The sequence below is a fragment of the Pseudorasbora parva genome, chromosome 18 (genome assembly GCF_024679245.1).
Source record: "Pseudorasbora parva isolate DD20220531a chromosome 18, ASM2467924v1, whole genome shotgun sequence".
Classification (NCBI taxonomy): Eukaryota; Metazoa; Chordata; class Actinopteri; order Cypriniformes; family Gobionidae; genus Pseudorasbora; species Pseudorasbora parva.
Window position 1 is genome coordinate 10,941,983 of NC_090189.1, and position 16,829 is coordinate 10,958,811.

The window sequence follows — 16,829 nt, forward strand, 5'->3', positions numbered from 1 at the left end:
AAACAGGAAATGTTACGTGCAAAAAGAAAGAAGACGAAAACTTGAATTAAATGCATCGTTGATTATGAAATTCTTACCTCTGTTTGCACCATGCCTTGCCTCTGGAGCCTCATGGTACGTACCACATCTGATATGTCAAACTAAAGAGAGAAAAATGTGGAGAGCATATTAGCCATTTTGCTAACTTTGCCATTTAACTTTATTATTTATACAATTTATGTAAATTATTTGGTACATTTATAAAGTGTTACCAGAAACAAAGACAAAATTGTGATTATCACAAATTAAATCCAAATAAAAATGCATTTCTAAAAGTAACATCACCAAACATTACAAATACAAATTCAAGTCAATTGCTCAAAGAATAATGACAGACTTCTATATGTTATTATTGGTGACACTTACATCTGCATCTTTGCTGATGAGGCCAAGAACCACGTCAATGCAAATAAGCGTCCCTGATCGGCCAATCCCGGCACTGCAGTGAGTGATGATGGGGCCTGATTGGTGGATGTGTCTCATGTAGGAAATGAATGTCAGGAGCTGCTCTGGTTGAGTCGGGGTTCCGTGATCAGGCCAGCCCGTGTAGTTCAAATGAGTGACTCTCTGGATCTCACTAGTCTAAAAGAGAATTATAGACATATATTAAGATTTATGCATTTAAAATAACTATATCTATAAGTGTATCTATAAAGATATTAGAGCTGCACAATTTGGGGAACAACAAAAAATTCTGATAAAATGAGCGATTTGAAATTCCAGGTTTGCTGTGCTTGTTTGTTTGTAGAGCTGCACAATTTGCCTAGAATTTTGTGATCATATATCAGTACTGCTAGAAAATAGTAATAATAATCATATATTATTATTAGTAGTAGTAGTAGTAGTAAATATTTAAAAATAAAAACAAGAAATATTACTATTGTAAAAGTCACTGTAAAATAAAAAGAAAATTGATTTAAGAAAATATAATCATTATTTTTAGTGTTGTCAAATTGATTGTATGTATGTATGTATGTATGCATGTAAATATACACACCGATCAAGCATAACATTATGATCACTGACAGGTGAAGTGAATAACACTGATTATCTCTATCACGGCACCTGTTAGTGTGTGGGATATATTAGGAAACAGGTGAACATTTTATCCTCAAAGTTGATGTGTTAGAAGTAGGAAAAATGGGCAAGTGTAAAGATTTGAGTGAGTTTGACAAGGCCCAAATTGTGATGGCTGGACGGCTGGGTCAGAGCATCACCAAAACTGAAGATCTTGTGGGGTGTTCCGGGCCTGAACCAGCAACAGGGTCATGTGCGGCCAAGGCTCATTGATGCACGTGGGGAGCGAAGGCTGCCGTGTGTGGTCCGATCAAACAGACGAGCTACCGTAGCTCAAATTGCTCAAGAAGTTGATACTGGTTCTGATAGAAAGGTGTCAGAATACACAGTTTGGGGCTGTATAGCCACAGATCAGTCAGGGTGCCCATGCTGACCCCTGTCCACCACCGAAATTGTCAACAGTGGGCATGTGAGCATCAGAACTAGAACACGGAGCAATGGAAGAAGGTGGCCTGGTCTGATGAATCACGTTTTCGTTTACATCACATGAATGGCCAGGTGCATGTGTGTTGCTTACCTGGGGAACACATGGCACCAGGATGCACTATGGGAAGAAGGCAAGCCGGCGGAGGCAGTGTGATGCTTTGGGCAGTGTTCTGCTGGGAAACCTTGGGTCCTGTCATCCATGTGGATGTTACTTTGACACAAACCACCAACCTAAGCATTGCAGACCATGTTCACCCTTTCATGGAAACGGTGGCTGTGGCTGTGGCTGTGGCTGTGCCTCTTTCAGCAGGATAATGTGCCGTGCCACAAAGCAAAAATGGTTCAGGAATGGTTTGAAGAGCACAACAACGAGTTTGAGGTGTTGATTGGTCTCCAAATTCCCCAGATCTCAATCCAATCGAGCATCTGTGGGATGTGCTAAACTCCGAACTGGCACTGGCTCTGAACTAGCACCCAGTTCATTCTGGTGGAAAAGCGGTATTAAAGAATCTGCTGCTAACATCATGGTGCCAGATACCACAGCACAACTGCAGGGGTCTAATGGAGTTCATACCTCAACGGCTCACGCCTGTTTTGGCAGCAAAAGGGGGACCAACACAATATTATGCCTGATTGGTGTATATACACACACACACAATATATATTTCACAAACTTTTAAATTAGATGCAATTAATCAATTTGACTGCATTCTTGCTGAATAAAGGTATTCATTTTTTTTTTTTTTTTTTTTCAAAAAAACATTTTCTTACTGATAACAAACTTTTGAACAGCAGTGTATTAAAATTGTGTATGAAAATTTACACAGCTGTTTTCAACATTGATAATAATAATAAATGTTTCTTAAGCAACAAATCATATCATAGAATGATTTCTGAAGGATCATGTGACACTGAAGACTGGAGTAATGATGCTAAAAAATTTAGCTGGTCACAAAAGGAATAAAATACAGACAGAGCAGGAGAGACCTATTTTAAAAAACATTTAAAAAATCTTGCCGAGCTAAAACTTTTGAACGTTACCTGGATGTCTTTGACCTCTATGAGCCGGATGACGAAGTTGTCCAGGTGCTGATCTTTGACCAACGTGATCTGCAGCCGGTCATCTACCATCTCGGGTGAGCGGGGCGTGTCGGGCCAGTACCTCTGACATTTCACTTTCCCTCCTTCCACTTCCTGTGTCATCATGGCGATCACGTTGGACTTCTGCTCCCAGACCATCTGCCAGAAGTCACCGAGCGTGGTGGGCAGAGGCCCCTGGCACGCGATGTACATGAAGTTCTCGTCTTTTACAGGCATCTTGATGAAGTTAGCATTTATGTAGCCACCATCCTTTCCCAACAAGACCCTGGTCGTGTCAACTGAATCATGACAGATAGTGAGAGATGATTAATATGCACAAAAAAAATCTGAGAAACTGAAATATTGTTTATATATCAATGTTTCTCCTAACTCACATGGAACGATGTTCTTGTAACGGTTTTTCTTCTTGTTCTCTTTGGTCTGGCCAATCAGACATTCATCCAAGGGGCGCAAATTCTGCAGGTTCTTTGAAAGAAAAAAATATACACGTAAAAATGTATTTTTTATTACCATATTAGCATCAAAGGCTGTATTCATGGAAAAAAGATACAAATAAAATAAAAAAATATTAATATGTAAGCCATATAATAATATGTAAGTCTCTTCTGCCCACCAAGGCTGTATTTATCTGACCAAAAATAGAATTAAAGCAGTAATATTGTGAAAAATTAGTTAAAAATAACAGTTTTCTATTCAAATATATATTTTAAAATGCAATTTATTCCTTTGATGGCAGCATTTTCAGCAGCCATTATTTACTGTCGCATTCTTAATTCTTTCTGAATAAAACAATTTCTTTCAAAAATATTTATGTACAATCAAACTTACGCATAAACATATAAAAATCATGTAGGCTAAAAGTAATTTAAGGATGCTTTAAAAAATGTTTCACAACACTTTACAATAAGGTCCCATTAGTCAACATTAGTTAATGTATTGACTAACATTAACTAACAATGAGGAATCATTTTGTTAAAATTAACATTAGATGCTAAAAATACAACAGTACATTGTTAGATCATGTTCGCTCATTGCGCTCATATGAACAGATGAACCTTTGAATTTTAAATGTATGATTACATTTAAAAAAATATTATTGACTTGTATTTTTTATTTTTAGTTCAAGTGAACTAATGTAGTTAATTGATTTTAACAAGCGGAAATTGTTTTAATACCGCAAAACAGATGTTCTCTTTAGGCATATGGTAATATTTGGTGAAATATTTCTGTACCTCAAACTCTTGCAGAGGAACTTTCTGTTCCAGCAGGCCTCTCATCATACGGACTATAGTGTTGAGGTTAGTGGATGTGTAATGACCGTCAGGAACCACTTTAACCAGCGGCAGGGACGTCAGCTCATCCTCGGTAACAATGGGTCCATCTGAGAAAGAGAGAGATCAAATATTACATTTAAGTAAGTATTACAGCCAGAGGAACTGATTGGATAAACAATAAGAAAATGATTTTGGTTTCAACAGCAAAACAGGTTGCTGCTGACTGACCTTCAATAAATTTAGAGTTGATGTTCTCTATTGGCAGCTCATCACTCCCCCATGTGATCTCATCTTCATCCAGCTGGCCTGGCGATGACTGCAGGGCACTAAGATTTGATCATAACAAACGTGTTATAGGAGGATATTGTTGTTAGTTTTAGTCATTCCAATAGCTCAAACCGTAGAGCATGACATGATAAAGCATAACATACAGTGTGAAATAGAAGAATATGCAGCAGAATCAGTAATATTGTGAAATACTGTTACAATTTATAAAAACTGCTTTTTATTTGGATGTTTTTAAAAAAGTTATTTAATCTTGTGATGGCTAAACTTGAGTCATTCATGAATGGCATTTTTAACCATATTTTCCTATGAACATGTTATTGTTTTCATCTCCTTCACCTGTCGTTCAGTGGGGCGTCAACATTTTCTTCCTTCCACTCAACCTTCCGAGACGTCTGAAGAAAGAAGAACATGAGTATTTATCTGAACTATATGCTGTTCCAAGTCAATACAATTGCCTCAAAGTCTATCGTTATGAGACCAGATATCATGACCTATGTTTGACTGTTGTAAAATTGCAGATATTAAAAGTTTAATTACAGACGGCCGTACCTCTGGGGAGTCTTCGGGCAGAGACGAGCCGTCACAGTCTGTGTCCTCTGATAGGTCACCACTTCCTTCTGTTCCCTTGCCTTTCTCTAGAGAACCTGTGTCATAGTCTAGAACACACACACACACACACACACACACACACACACACACACTCAGATGAGACAACTGCCAGAGTGATGTCTAAGGTGGGGTTCTTATAAAACTAAAACCATAAAAAAGTGATATTTGAAATACAAATTAAATAAAAAATAATTTGCCAAGGCAGTTTTTTTTTTATTTGATGTACTAAAACTGGCATAAATTAATAAAAACTACATAAACCTATAAAAAAACTAATAAAATGTTTCTTTAATTACTAAAATTAAAATCAAAATGGAAACAATACAAATGTCATAATGTTTAATACAATTTAAGCTAATTCAAAATATAAATACAATTATAATAGTATGTCATATCAATAATCAATTCTAAAATAACATTGGTCATGTGATCTTTATTGTACCTATCGGAGGAAGGGGGGGTGAATTGATGCTCTTGCTTTGCTCTGATGGTGTCTGGAGTTTTGTTTTCACGCCGCTGTCCTCACTCACATCTGGAACATCACACAACAATTACAGATTTTTCTGAGCCCTTTTTATAAATGATTCAACTTAGGCCTGGTTTAACAAACAAAGCTTAGATTAAGCCAGGATTAGGCTTTAGTTTAATTAGAACATTTAAGCAGCATATATAAACAATCTGAGATAAACATTACTGGTGATGAAAACAATGGCAGTGACATTTTAAGCTCTCAGTATTTAAGGTATCATGAACTGGCTTTTTTCTTTTTTTATACTGTTGTCTGAGGTCAACTAATCTTGTGGTTTTTACATTCAAAAACATCATAACTAATAAGTAATAGGCTATTTTCTATACTGGTTTTGAGGCTGTCTTCTGAACGCTAGGTTTTGATGAGCTTGCCGCACTGGAGACTTGGAAGTAAACGCCCATGTCTAGGATTGGATAAGATTTGCATATTTAATGAGCTTCAGCTCCCCAGTTCAGTTCACATGAGGGAGGGGACGTTGGGCTTTGCGAACCCTGGCCCATACATGTCTGAATCCAGCGTGCTAAAAGTTTGTTCTGTTAGACACGTACACATAAGCAAAAAGATCTATAACAATGCATTACTATCACCGATTAAAACACGTTTCACTCACATAAGTGTGTTGTACCATTCTTGTCAGATCCAATATAGAAGGCACAGCATTGTGTTTTAATCTCAATATGTCTGCAAATCCAGCATCTGAGACTTGCTTACAAATGATTCCGTGTGAAATGAAGCGAAAACACTAATGTTCTTCTGGAGCTGGAACTTCATTAAAAATAAATGAAGCATCACACATTCCTAATATTAGGATCTGAAGGAAGCATATGCAGCGACTGTGTTCTTCTACAACCAGGAACGGCTCAATATCTTGCTATCTTCTTCGGCATGTTTGGCTTGCTGGTTAGCGCGATCCGAACAGCTCCATGAGTCGGTGGGCTGGGCTACTGAATAACACGTGCTTATTATTCTGTAGAGGCGGTGTTTCACGACACAATGACGTCAAGATACGAACACGATCGTTTTCTGGGACTGGTGTCTATAAAATCTTTTCTTTGACTAACAATGAAGTTTTCAGCTCTGAAACTAACAAATTTGATATATCAAAAGCTCAATGGAAAGTTGATTTCCCAATTTATCACCCCTTTAAAACAGCAAAAAACAAAAAACAGCACAAACATGCATTTTCATCTAGGACTAAACTTAAAAAGTGCAGTGTGTAATTTATGAGGATCTATTGACAGAAATGCAATATAATTTTTTATGTTTTTTTGTTTTTTGTTTTACTTTAGAATGGGTAATTTCTATCTACATACACCAAGGGTCCCCTTACAGTGAAATAATCATTTTTGTGCCATGATGTTTTTACAGTAGCCCTAAACAGACAAACTTCTTTATATAGCGCTAGCTACTCTCTGCTGTCTCAGACGACGACATCTTTGTCTTGTGTCAGCCACCGTAGCTTCACTATGTGCTTTGAAAGGGAGGGGTGAGTGGTGGGCGGTTGCAATTCGCAACCTCACTGCTAGATGTCACTAAAATGTACATACTGCACCTTTAAGCCTTGTCTGTCAAACCAGGGGTAAAAAACATAAGTATCAATATTTTTTAACAAGAAATATTAAATAAATATGCTATATTTTTCAATTTTAATAAAAAAAACCCAAAAAACAGTATATTCCTTAAAAAACCTTGACAAACAAAAACATGTATTATTATCTACAATAATAAATATTAAATATGTTGTTTTTATATAAGTATTGTTTTAAATTAATATTTAAATATTTAAATAAATAAAATTTCTATTGAACAAAAAAATAGCTTCCAGCATTCTTTAATTCTACTTTATGAATAATCATGAGGTTGTTATTTTGCAGGCCGTACCATTGTTGCCATTAACACCGTTGGATTTGACAGGCAGAAAGCCCAGGTACGTGTTGGGCATTTGGTCAGGTGGGCGGGAGACGATAAGCTGCACCAAGCCTTTAGCTTTACGGATGGTGGTGACGGCTTTAGAGTGAGACACGCCGATCATCAGTTCCTCATTGACCTGTACACAAATGCAACCAACAAAATTGGCTTTTGGAAGAGCAATCCAGCTTGGTGTGGTGTGAAGTGTAAAAACATTGCTTATGTACCTTGAGTAAACGATCGCCAACTTGCAACGTGCCCGCCGTGTCTGCGGTGCCTCCAGGGGTGATGGACTTCACAAAAATACCCCTTTCTCCACCAATCACAGAAAAGCCCAGCCCTCCTGCTGGCGGCTTCTCCAACTGCAGCTTCACAATCTGCTCCTGTAAACATTTTAGATATGAAAAGAGAAAATAAAGAAGGCAGAATGAGGAAGAAATGATGAAAAAGAACATCAAAATGACAGTCAAGTACAATTACAGTGAATTCAGTGATAGAAGAAGCCACATTGTTAGCCATTCACGGAGCATGTTTCCTGAAAATCGAGCCAAATTCCTCTCCCCGGTTCCTCTTGTAACAAACAGACCGCAGAAATCTGACCTGTCTTTATGACCTACCCAAGTTTAAATTTCAGACTGTTTGTGTCCCGTCTCACACGCCACAAAACAGCACCCATGCTATAATATCATGCCTGAGAAGTTTCTGTTTCTGAAGTCGGTCTAGTTAGTGATAAAATATTTAGCCAGAGCAGCACCGATCAATATTAGGTAATAGTTTACCAGAAGTTCGACAGGTTCTTACCTCAGCAGGACAGATACTGGATAGGGCCTCTAATTCATTACGATCGTTGCTATGGAGATAACCTATGATACAAAGAGAGAGCAAGAGAGAAATGAGGTCACTGTGTAAATTACTCAGCTTACAACCAGAAGAGTGACTACTAACTGGAGCATCAGAATGCCATTAATCAAAAGACAAATAAATAGTGATACCATTAATTTAAGCAATAAGCCACACAAGATCATGTATAATATAATTAATATAATATAATATAATATAATATAATGTAATATAATATAATATAATATAATATAATATAATATAATATAATATAATATAATATAATATAATATAATATAATATAATATAATATAATATAAGACCAAATGATCAGAATTCAGTGTGCAGATATTATGATGACATCTTCAGTGTGAGTTATATTATGCTAACATTATCATTAAAAATAATTTTGTATAGCAAGGATTACTTAAATTGATTAAAAAAACAAAAAAACATCTATAATATTTATTTTATTATTATATCCTTTTTATCAAAGTATCCTGGAAAACAATCCTTTCCACAAAAAATATGAAGCGGCACAACTGTTTTTAGCATTGATAATAATGATATGTTTTTTTGAGCACCAAATCAGCATATTAGTTGATTTCTGAAGGATCATGTGACAAGTTCAGATTTGCCATCACATGAATAAATTACAATTAAAAAAAATACTCAAATAAAATAAGTTATTTTAAACTGTAGTAATATTTCACAAAGTTACTGTTTTTATTTTGTATCAAATAAATTAATGAGTGAGCATTAAAGTCTTTCAAATCATACTGACCTCAAACTATTGAACATTGTTGAACAAACAACTGAACTATATACTAGTTAATTTCCAACTACACTTACCGTTCATACTCTGGGAGACTTTAGAACTGATGTTATTGTTTAATAATGAAATCTCCTCCTCACCCGGAAAAACAGGCTTCCCATCCCTACGGAAACATAGTTAGATAGTGGCATCCGTCCAAACTGTTATAGTATTACACATTTCACACAACACCTGACAAACAAGTCCATCAACTGTATATTCCCAACACCTCAATAATTCAATCTTTTTGCATATCTGAATGAACTTCAGAGTATTTTTCGTGAACATGAAGTGGTCATTGCAAATGGTGTCGTGTGAGAAACTCACCTGGTGGCTTTGAGACTAAGATTCCTCAGTGACAGCTGCAGGAGTCTGCGGCTCTCGCTCAAGGTCAGATCCTGCGTCGGAGCGCCGTTGATGTAATGTATGATATCCAAGTGTCTCAAGCTGCCTTCCGCCGAGGCTACGGATCCTGGGATGATGTCCTTCACGTACAGTACGCCCAACCCGCTGTCACTTCCTCCATCGAGAACCAGACCTACAAGAGGCGGCCACACACACCCAGAAAACAAACACTCTAAGCGATCCGGCTGAGCAAAACTCTAACACCACCTTCTTTCTTTCTTTCACTTTTTTGTCAGCAAGCTGAAATCCGACACCCTTATCTAGCTTGTTGTTGAACCCCTTGAGCTCCTTTTTCCAGTGAAATGCAGGTGGGCTTTGTTTATCCTGATGGATATCTGTGTTTTTGCGTGACCCGTCAAAGCCCCTGTTGACCTCTGACAGTCAGATAACACTAATGCACCGCATGAATCGTTCAAAAGCAGCAAAATCTACATGCTGGATACAGCTGGATTCTGGGTATTTCCGAGAACACTGTTGAGGGGTAAATAGGATCAGTTACAATATACGTTGATATTTCCATTACCTAAAGGCTCATCGTGACACTGAAATGTGATGTCTGGAAGGAGGTGGGCCTCTATTGGTGGTTTGGGAGGTTCTAGGACACGTCCAACCACCAGGTCCACGACTTTGGGGGCGGCCCGCACCAGGTTGACCACCTCGGTGTGATTCATGCCAGAAACCTCAGTGTTATTCACCTAAAAACAGAAAAAGAAGAATGCATAACAATGTGTCAAATAAAACTCCTCTCTGAAAATGTGACTACAAAACTACAGTCCTCTTAATTAATATTTAACTGCAAGGTGATGGATCTATATTCACAATTAAATGTTATAAAAGAGACATAATTTCTTAAACAGATTTCATTTTCTTTGCATAGCACATTAACAAAAAATATGAATGACGACTTAACTATAATAATAATTTGAATGACAACACCATAAATTGTGTTTGTCCAACACCATAAATTTGCACACTTGTGTACGTTAGCTTTATATGCAAGTGTACTGCAAAAAACTACAAAAGGAGTATATAGCAGACATATGAACCAGAAAAAAGACAAAAATTATTGATTACCCTATATGTCAGACAAGTATGCACATTTGCATCCAATAAAAAGCTCACTAGAATCAGAGAGTCCCTCTGAGTTTGTCACAACCCGCAAAAATGTTAACATGAATAAATAAAATAGAGCAAAGATATAAATAAATAAAATAACCAATGCTATTAGGTATCTAAAAGTATTTGTCAGGTCCAGAAATTGAACAAAGTAATCAAATGTAAATAAATAACACTGCATATTTATAATTTATTTATAATATTCTCTGTAGAAATTAAATATAGTTTAATCATTATTAAAAGTTATAAAAGATATTCAGTCAAGAGCAGTGAGTGATTGCCTTGTCTTTTGTTGCTTGATTATTATTAAAAAAACAGGCAGCAGGAATATCAGGCTGTCACATTTTTTAGACAATGCACAGATCTAAAACACTGATACACATGCATGCCTTTCTCGACTGTTTACATTCTCTAAAGACATAACCTACTTTGCTGTTGCATAGCCTGTTTGTTATGATACTCGCCAAGACGGTCAGGCATGCTGACAATTTTTGAATGAATCTGCACAAGATGTGAAAGAAAATATTCTCAATATTTGCACGCTGTCAAGACGCGGCTTTCCGTGTGCACGCTTCAGGAGAGTGTACACACAAATCTTCACAGAGGGCTTAAATGTTTAAATTGGCATAGCTTAAATAAGTTTAGTTTGAAGACAGATTGAAGACCTACGCTTACGCTGCTAATGTGCTGAATCCTTTTTTGTAATATTTCATAATATTACTGATTTTATTGCGTTTTTTTATCCAATAAATGCACCCTTGGTGAGCAGAAGAGATCCTACCGGCCCCAAAGTTTTGAACATTACTGTATTTGAAAAGTTCAACAGAAAAAAAATAACTATAATATCTTGATAATAGTTTTGTCCTTTTTTTAAAAATTGTTCAGTGATTTTTTTTTAACTTTCATCAAGCTTTCAAAAACCAGTACATCTGCAAAACTAAATTAACAGTAAAGATACACCCATCCCTGTGCCAATAGTTACTAATATTGTGGATTGAAGATTGACAGAGATATCGCCAATAGCTATTGTCTTTGATGATAATCAAGACGATATTGGACTTGTTTTCCTTTTATTGTATTAAGTTATTATTACTATTATTATTATTATTAGTCTATCACTATTAATCAAACTGCCCTGCCATAGTTTCACACTTTCAGGCACTTCACCAAACGTGCAAGAAATGAGGATTAAAAACAGACTACAAAACTACAGCCCACATTAAAATTGAAATGCAAAATGATAGACCTATATTCACAAGCGTAAATGATGATTGTTCTTTATTCATTAGCTTTTCATTTTCTTTGTATAACACATTAACAAAACATATTGACAATAGGCTTAATAATATTAATAATTATTATAATAATAATACACATGACAACACAATTAATATTCATTGTATTATTATTAAACAATAAAAAAAATATATAGCTAATAACAGTCTATAATAGGTCCGCACAATCGGTCAATGATGAAAATCAAAAGCAGCTTTATTTCAAACATAATAATAAACAACCTGTTTAACACTAAATACTGCGCATAAACCAGGCCGTTCAGATTACTTGTTAAAGTGCAATGAAATACCTTATGTCAGCAGACAATGTACGTATAGGTTTGTTACTCCTTCACCGGCACCATCACCTTCTTGTGCAAAGTTTGCCCAATATTGAAAAAAAAACTGCCATTACGATATTTAGTTTTTCTGCGACATATATTGCGATATGAAAAAAATAAATTACAATTAAAATCCCCAGATGACTTGAATAGCTCTGTTTGGAAAGAATTAATCATTCTAGAACGATTGCGGTGATTTGCAGGGGAGTGCATCTGCATAGAAAATAATAAATCACAAGCATAAATAAATACAACAGAGCAAAGATACAGATCTAGTCTAGCAGTATTCAGGTACAGAAATTAAATAAGGAAATGTAAAATAACACTGCATAGACCTCACTGTATAAATATTATATATAATTCATCTTTATTACTACTAAAGTGATCTTGTTGTTTGATTAATATTAATTGACACAGATAGCAGCAGGTTTATTAGGCTGCTGTCACTGAGACCAAATGCACATCTCCAATAAAATAATACACATCGATTTTCTTTCTCACGTAAACCATAAGCAACTGATTATAAGGATAGTTGCCGTTGCCGAGACATAATTGTGCATGCAAGAATGGAGAACGGAATTCAGTATTTGCAAGTTTATGCTGAAATGCAGTCAGGGAACCAGAGACTGTCAGATTTATACATAGATTCATCCAAAAACATGAACTATGAGAAAACTTTACTACACAAAGTGTGTTTGGTGTGAATAAAATGCTCTAATTATCAAATTATGTTTGAAAGTTTATCATTTTGATTAGAATTGGTGCTTTCATTGACATCAGTGTGTATTTTTACAAACTATAACTGTTTTTTTTTTTTTAGTACTAATGTATATTTAAATATCTGACGCATAACAAACATTACGTGTATGAAAAAATTGAAAAGTTGTGAAATAGACTATTGCAAGTGCACAGTCTCTATATCTACAATATGAAAATGGAGATCATTGCCCAACAGAAATCCTTATTTGCATACCATTATCATGCGATCCCCTGGATGCAAACGTCCGTCTCCTTTAGCAGGGTCCTGGATAATGTCATGGATGTAGCAATTTTCGTCCGGCCCTTTGGTGAGGGTGAAACCTAAGCTTCCTTTATCAGACTTCACCAGAGAGACCTTCAGCTCCACCTCCTAAAATCACACAAATATTCCCATTTTAATTCTAGCAGAGAAGTCCTAATTTTTAAATCTACAACACGTACAGGAAATTCCATTAACATTTCTCAAAAGATGACCATTTGATTGTCATGCCAATGGTCACTTACAGGGATGAACTCCTCCTCCTGGCCGTGTTCTGGTAGACAGAGGTTAACAGGGTTTGGCAGTGGTGGAGGAAGAGGGTCTGGACTGGGGCTCAGGTTCCCCCTCTCAGGAAGGGCTGGAGAAGATGACAGGCCAAATGCAGAGCTGTCCAAGTCACTGGATGAAGATGGCGAAAGGGAAGTAGTAGAGGACAGAGACGGGAAATGGTACATTGAGACTATTTGCATAACACAATTTTTTTCGTCATAATAATACTTTTGAGTTTTAACTTTTTTCAGTTGCATTTATCAGATTTATTTTAATTTAGGATACATTTTCATTTTTGTAAATTATATTCAGTATTAATTCATTGAAATACATTACAACAACAACTGATAGATAGATAGATAGATAGATAGATAGATAGATAGATAGATAGATAGATAGATAGATAGATAGATAGATAGATAGATAGATAGATAGATAGATAGATAGATAGATAGATAGATAGATAGATAGATAGATAGATAGATAGATAGATAGATAGATAGATAGATAGATAGATAGATAGATAGATAGATAGATAGATAGATAGATAGATAGATAATTGACTGATTTGATGTAACTGACAATAGTTGACGCTTTAAAAGCTATTCTCAAAAGCTATTTTCAAAAAAGGACATTATATATATATATATATATATATATATATATATATATATATATATATATATATATATATATATATATATATATATATATATATATATATATATATGTTTTTTTTCTTCTCTCCTCTCCTGTACATGTATGTATATAATTGATCCCCTACATTGCATAAGCTACTGTTTTGTCAATTTGCTCAATAAAAAGAATAAAAATAAACATTTATAAAGTCCACAATACTTATAAAAAGAAATTCTTCAAAGATTTGTCACCATAGATCTGCTCTTCATTTCAACAGATTGTCTGCTCAAACTTTAGTTTCTGCAAAATAATGCCATAAAGATTAAATGAGGATATTTTTAATAACACGATTTGTATGACCACTGAAACAGCATGTGACCAATTCCAAATTCATGGAATTATACATTTAAATCTCTTAATCTAAAATGCTGCTTGAAGACAAACATTTGGCTTTGTCCTTTTTTGAAAATAGCTTTTGAGAATAGCTTTTAAAGTGTTAACTATTGTCAGATGCATCAAATCAGTCAATTATTAACAATGTGTCTAATGTCTTGCCGTTTGAAGACATTTTGGAACAAGTTAACACTAGCACTCAAAAGTTTGCTATCAGCCAGAAATGTAGCTGCAGTAATGGATACTGAAGATGAGGCTTTGCAGTCTAATGTAATTCAGTGGGGGAAAAAAGAATAAAATATATTTTAAAACATTTAAATAAAATAAATTGCTTTGAGATCATTGAAACCAACAAACCAAAAATAAACCATGAAAAAAACATATTCAAATAAACCTTAAAAAAAAAGAATCCAAACAAAAATATAATACAATTCATTGAGATAGACATGGAAACTAATAAACAAACAACTAAAACATAAAATGTTTTAAAATACTATCAAAAAAATAAAAGGCAAAAATCCTGACAAAACTAGCATTTGACATCAGACTAAACATAACTAAAAACGAATCGACTTGTTCCTGTTATTTAATTCTTTTCATTTCTGCTCGAAGAGACTGTCAGTCAAAACAAGCCACGTCATTTTTCCTGCAGATCTCTATCACACTGCATTCAGCAGTGCAAACAAGCACTTCACTGCTGCTGGCTGCCGTGTTCTATAACACTTACAGAGTCACATGACACAGGCTGAGCAAAACACGCCCACATGAGAGAATTAGTGCGTCACACCTGAACTCTGTAACCTGTGCCCAATTATATGATACAACCAAGTCGGCTTATGTAAGAACGCTGGGGCTGCGTCCTATACCCTTAAATAGGGCGCTATTTGGGGGGACAGCCATTTGTAGTGGTGTGGTATCCAAAACCATAGTGGACGATAGTGCACTCGTTCAATCCAATAATGCACCGTAATAACGAGTGTACAACCGATGCACCCCCCAACGGCTAGAGAACAATGCACTGTGAGGGACGTGCCGAATGAATCCCCAATGAAAATTTAGAAAAAAATATATTTAAGATGAACATTTACATTACTAATTGTAGTATACATGATTAAAAAAAAATTGTAATTCAGTATAATTTAAGTTGAAATTACTTATACAGCCAAGTTGATTGTACTTACATTTTTAAGGCATTAACTTTTTTTACTGTGTAGCAAGCACATATATTTGCAAAACACATTACTTTTGGCTTATAGTTAAAGAACACATTTCTGACCTTCTGTTGACCTCCGGTCTAGACATGGATTGTCTGGGAGAGTAATATGCAGATCGTACAGTGTCGTCCATATTGGTTTCATATGGGAGTCTTTCCATGGGGGTTTGATAGACACTTCGGTCCCAGGCTTGACTGTCCTGCTCTAGGTTGGCAGGGCTGAAGGCCTCCATCTCATCATTGTCCGTGCTGTCGCTGTAACTGTCCCTGCGACTGGGAGACTTCATCAGCAACCTCTCCAGAGCCTCTTCCACAGGGCCCAGCGACCGCTGGTGCTCCGCCTGAGGAGGGGAGCTCGTCTTGGGATCAGGCTGGGGCTTGGGACGAGGTTCCTTTCGTGGAGAAGGCACGGGAGTCTGCAGTGTGTGAATTTTTGTTTTTATTTTAAAGATGTCAAATAGTCAAAAAATAGGTAGTAATAGCTGAATCATTATAGAAATACTAAAGCTGCTAAAAAATTTAATCAGACAGGCCACTGGAGAGATAATGAGATCACAATAATCTAATAAGACTCAAAATAAATATATTACTAATAAAATAAAAATCAAACAAAACGAGACACTCAAAATAAAATAAGACAAAAGATTAAAAAAAAACCCTCAAAACTCAAAATTCTAAATTAAATAAAACGCTCAAAATTAAAACAAAATCAAATACTCAATTTAAATCAATTAAATTAAATCAATTTTTTAATAAAATTTGGAATATGAGGGTGCAAAGAAATCTAAATATTGAGAAAATCGCCTTTAAAGTTGCCCAAATGAAGTCCTTAGCAATGCATATTAATAATAATAATAATAATACATTTTTGATACATGATCTTCATGGAACTTTACTCAATATCCTAATGATTTTTGGCAAAAGAAAAGTGGATCATTTTGACCCATACAATGTATTGTTGGCTTTTGCCACAAATATACCCGTGCGACTTATGACTGGTTTTGTGGTTCAGGGACAGGGTGTCTAATCCTTTAGGTAATGGAACACGATGCAGACATGTAAATTAAGATCAGAGAGACAAAAACTTTTTTTTCTTACTGCAGAGGCAGGGTCCATCTCAGGTAAAACCCCTGGTTCAGGTCTACACAAGTGAAGGGTCACTTCCTGTCCTGTCCCCCTCAGAGCAGAGATCACATCCTGACAAACGGCAATGGGAAATATATTTTTGGTTTGCAATTTGTACAGCATTAACTTT

General features: G+C 35.6%; 1 protein-coding gene across 7 annotated transcripts in view; it reads right to left on the bottom strand.

The window, feature by feature from the left end:
- Positions 1-16,829, bottom strand: part of ptpn13 (protein tyrosine phosphatase non-receptor type 13) — a 117,533-nt gene that overhangs the window by 677 nt on the left and 100,027 nt on the right. For all 7 annotated transcript variants that reach the window (XM_067424273.1, XM_067424270.1, XM_067424275.1 and 4 more), the window contains 19 exons: positions 16,673-16,771; positions 15,638-15,990; positions 13,305-13,458; positions 13,015-13,170; positions 9,834-10,005; positions 9,233-9,443; positions 8,944-9,029; positions 8,053-8,114; positions 7,479-7,634; positions 7,225-7,390; positions 5,257-5,346; positions 4,755-4,861; positions 4,542-4,597; positions 4,146-4,243; positions 3,876-4,024; positions 3,018-3,108; positions 2,584-2,921; positions 406-621; positions 78-140 (listed from right to left, as the gene is read on the bottom strand). In XM_067424273.1, coding sequence (XP_067280374.1) covers positions 78-140; positions 406-621; positions 2,584-2,921; positions 3,018-3,108; positions 3,876-4,024; positions 4,146-4,243; positions 4,542-4,597; positions 4,755-4,861; positions 5,257-5,346; positions 7,225-7,390; positions 7,479-7,634; positions 8,053-8,114; positions 8,944-9,029; positions 9,233-9,443; positions 9,834-10,005; positions 13,015-13,170; positions 13,305-13,458; positions 15,638-15,990; positions 16,673-16,771 — 2,823 coding nt within the window. The remainder of the gene's footprint in view (positions 1-77; positions 141-405; positions 622-2,583; positions 2,922-3,017; positions 3,109-3,875; positions 4,025-4,145; positions 4,244-4,541; positions 4,598-4,754; positions 4,862-5,256; positions 5,347-7,224; positions 7,391-7,478; positions 7,635-8,052; positions 8,115-8,943; positions 9,030-9,232; positions 9,444-9,833; positions 10,006-13,014; positions 13,171-13,304; positions 13,459-15,637; positions 15,991-16,672; positions 16,772-16,829) is intronic.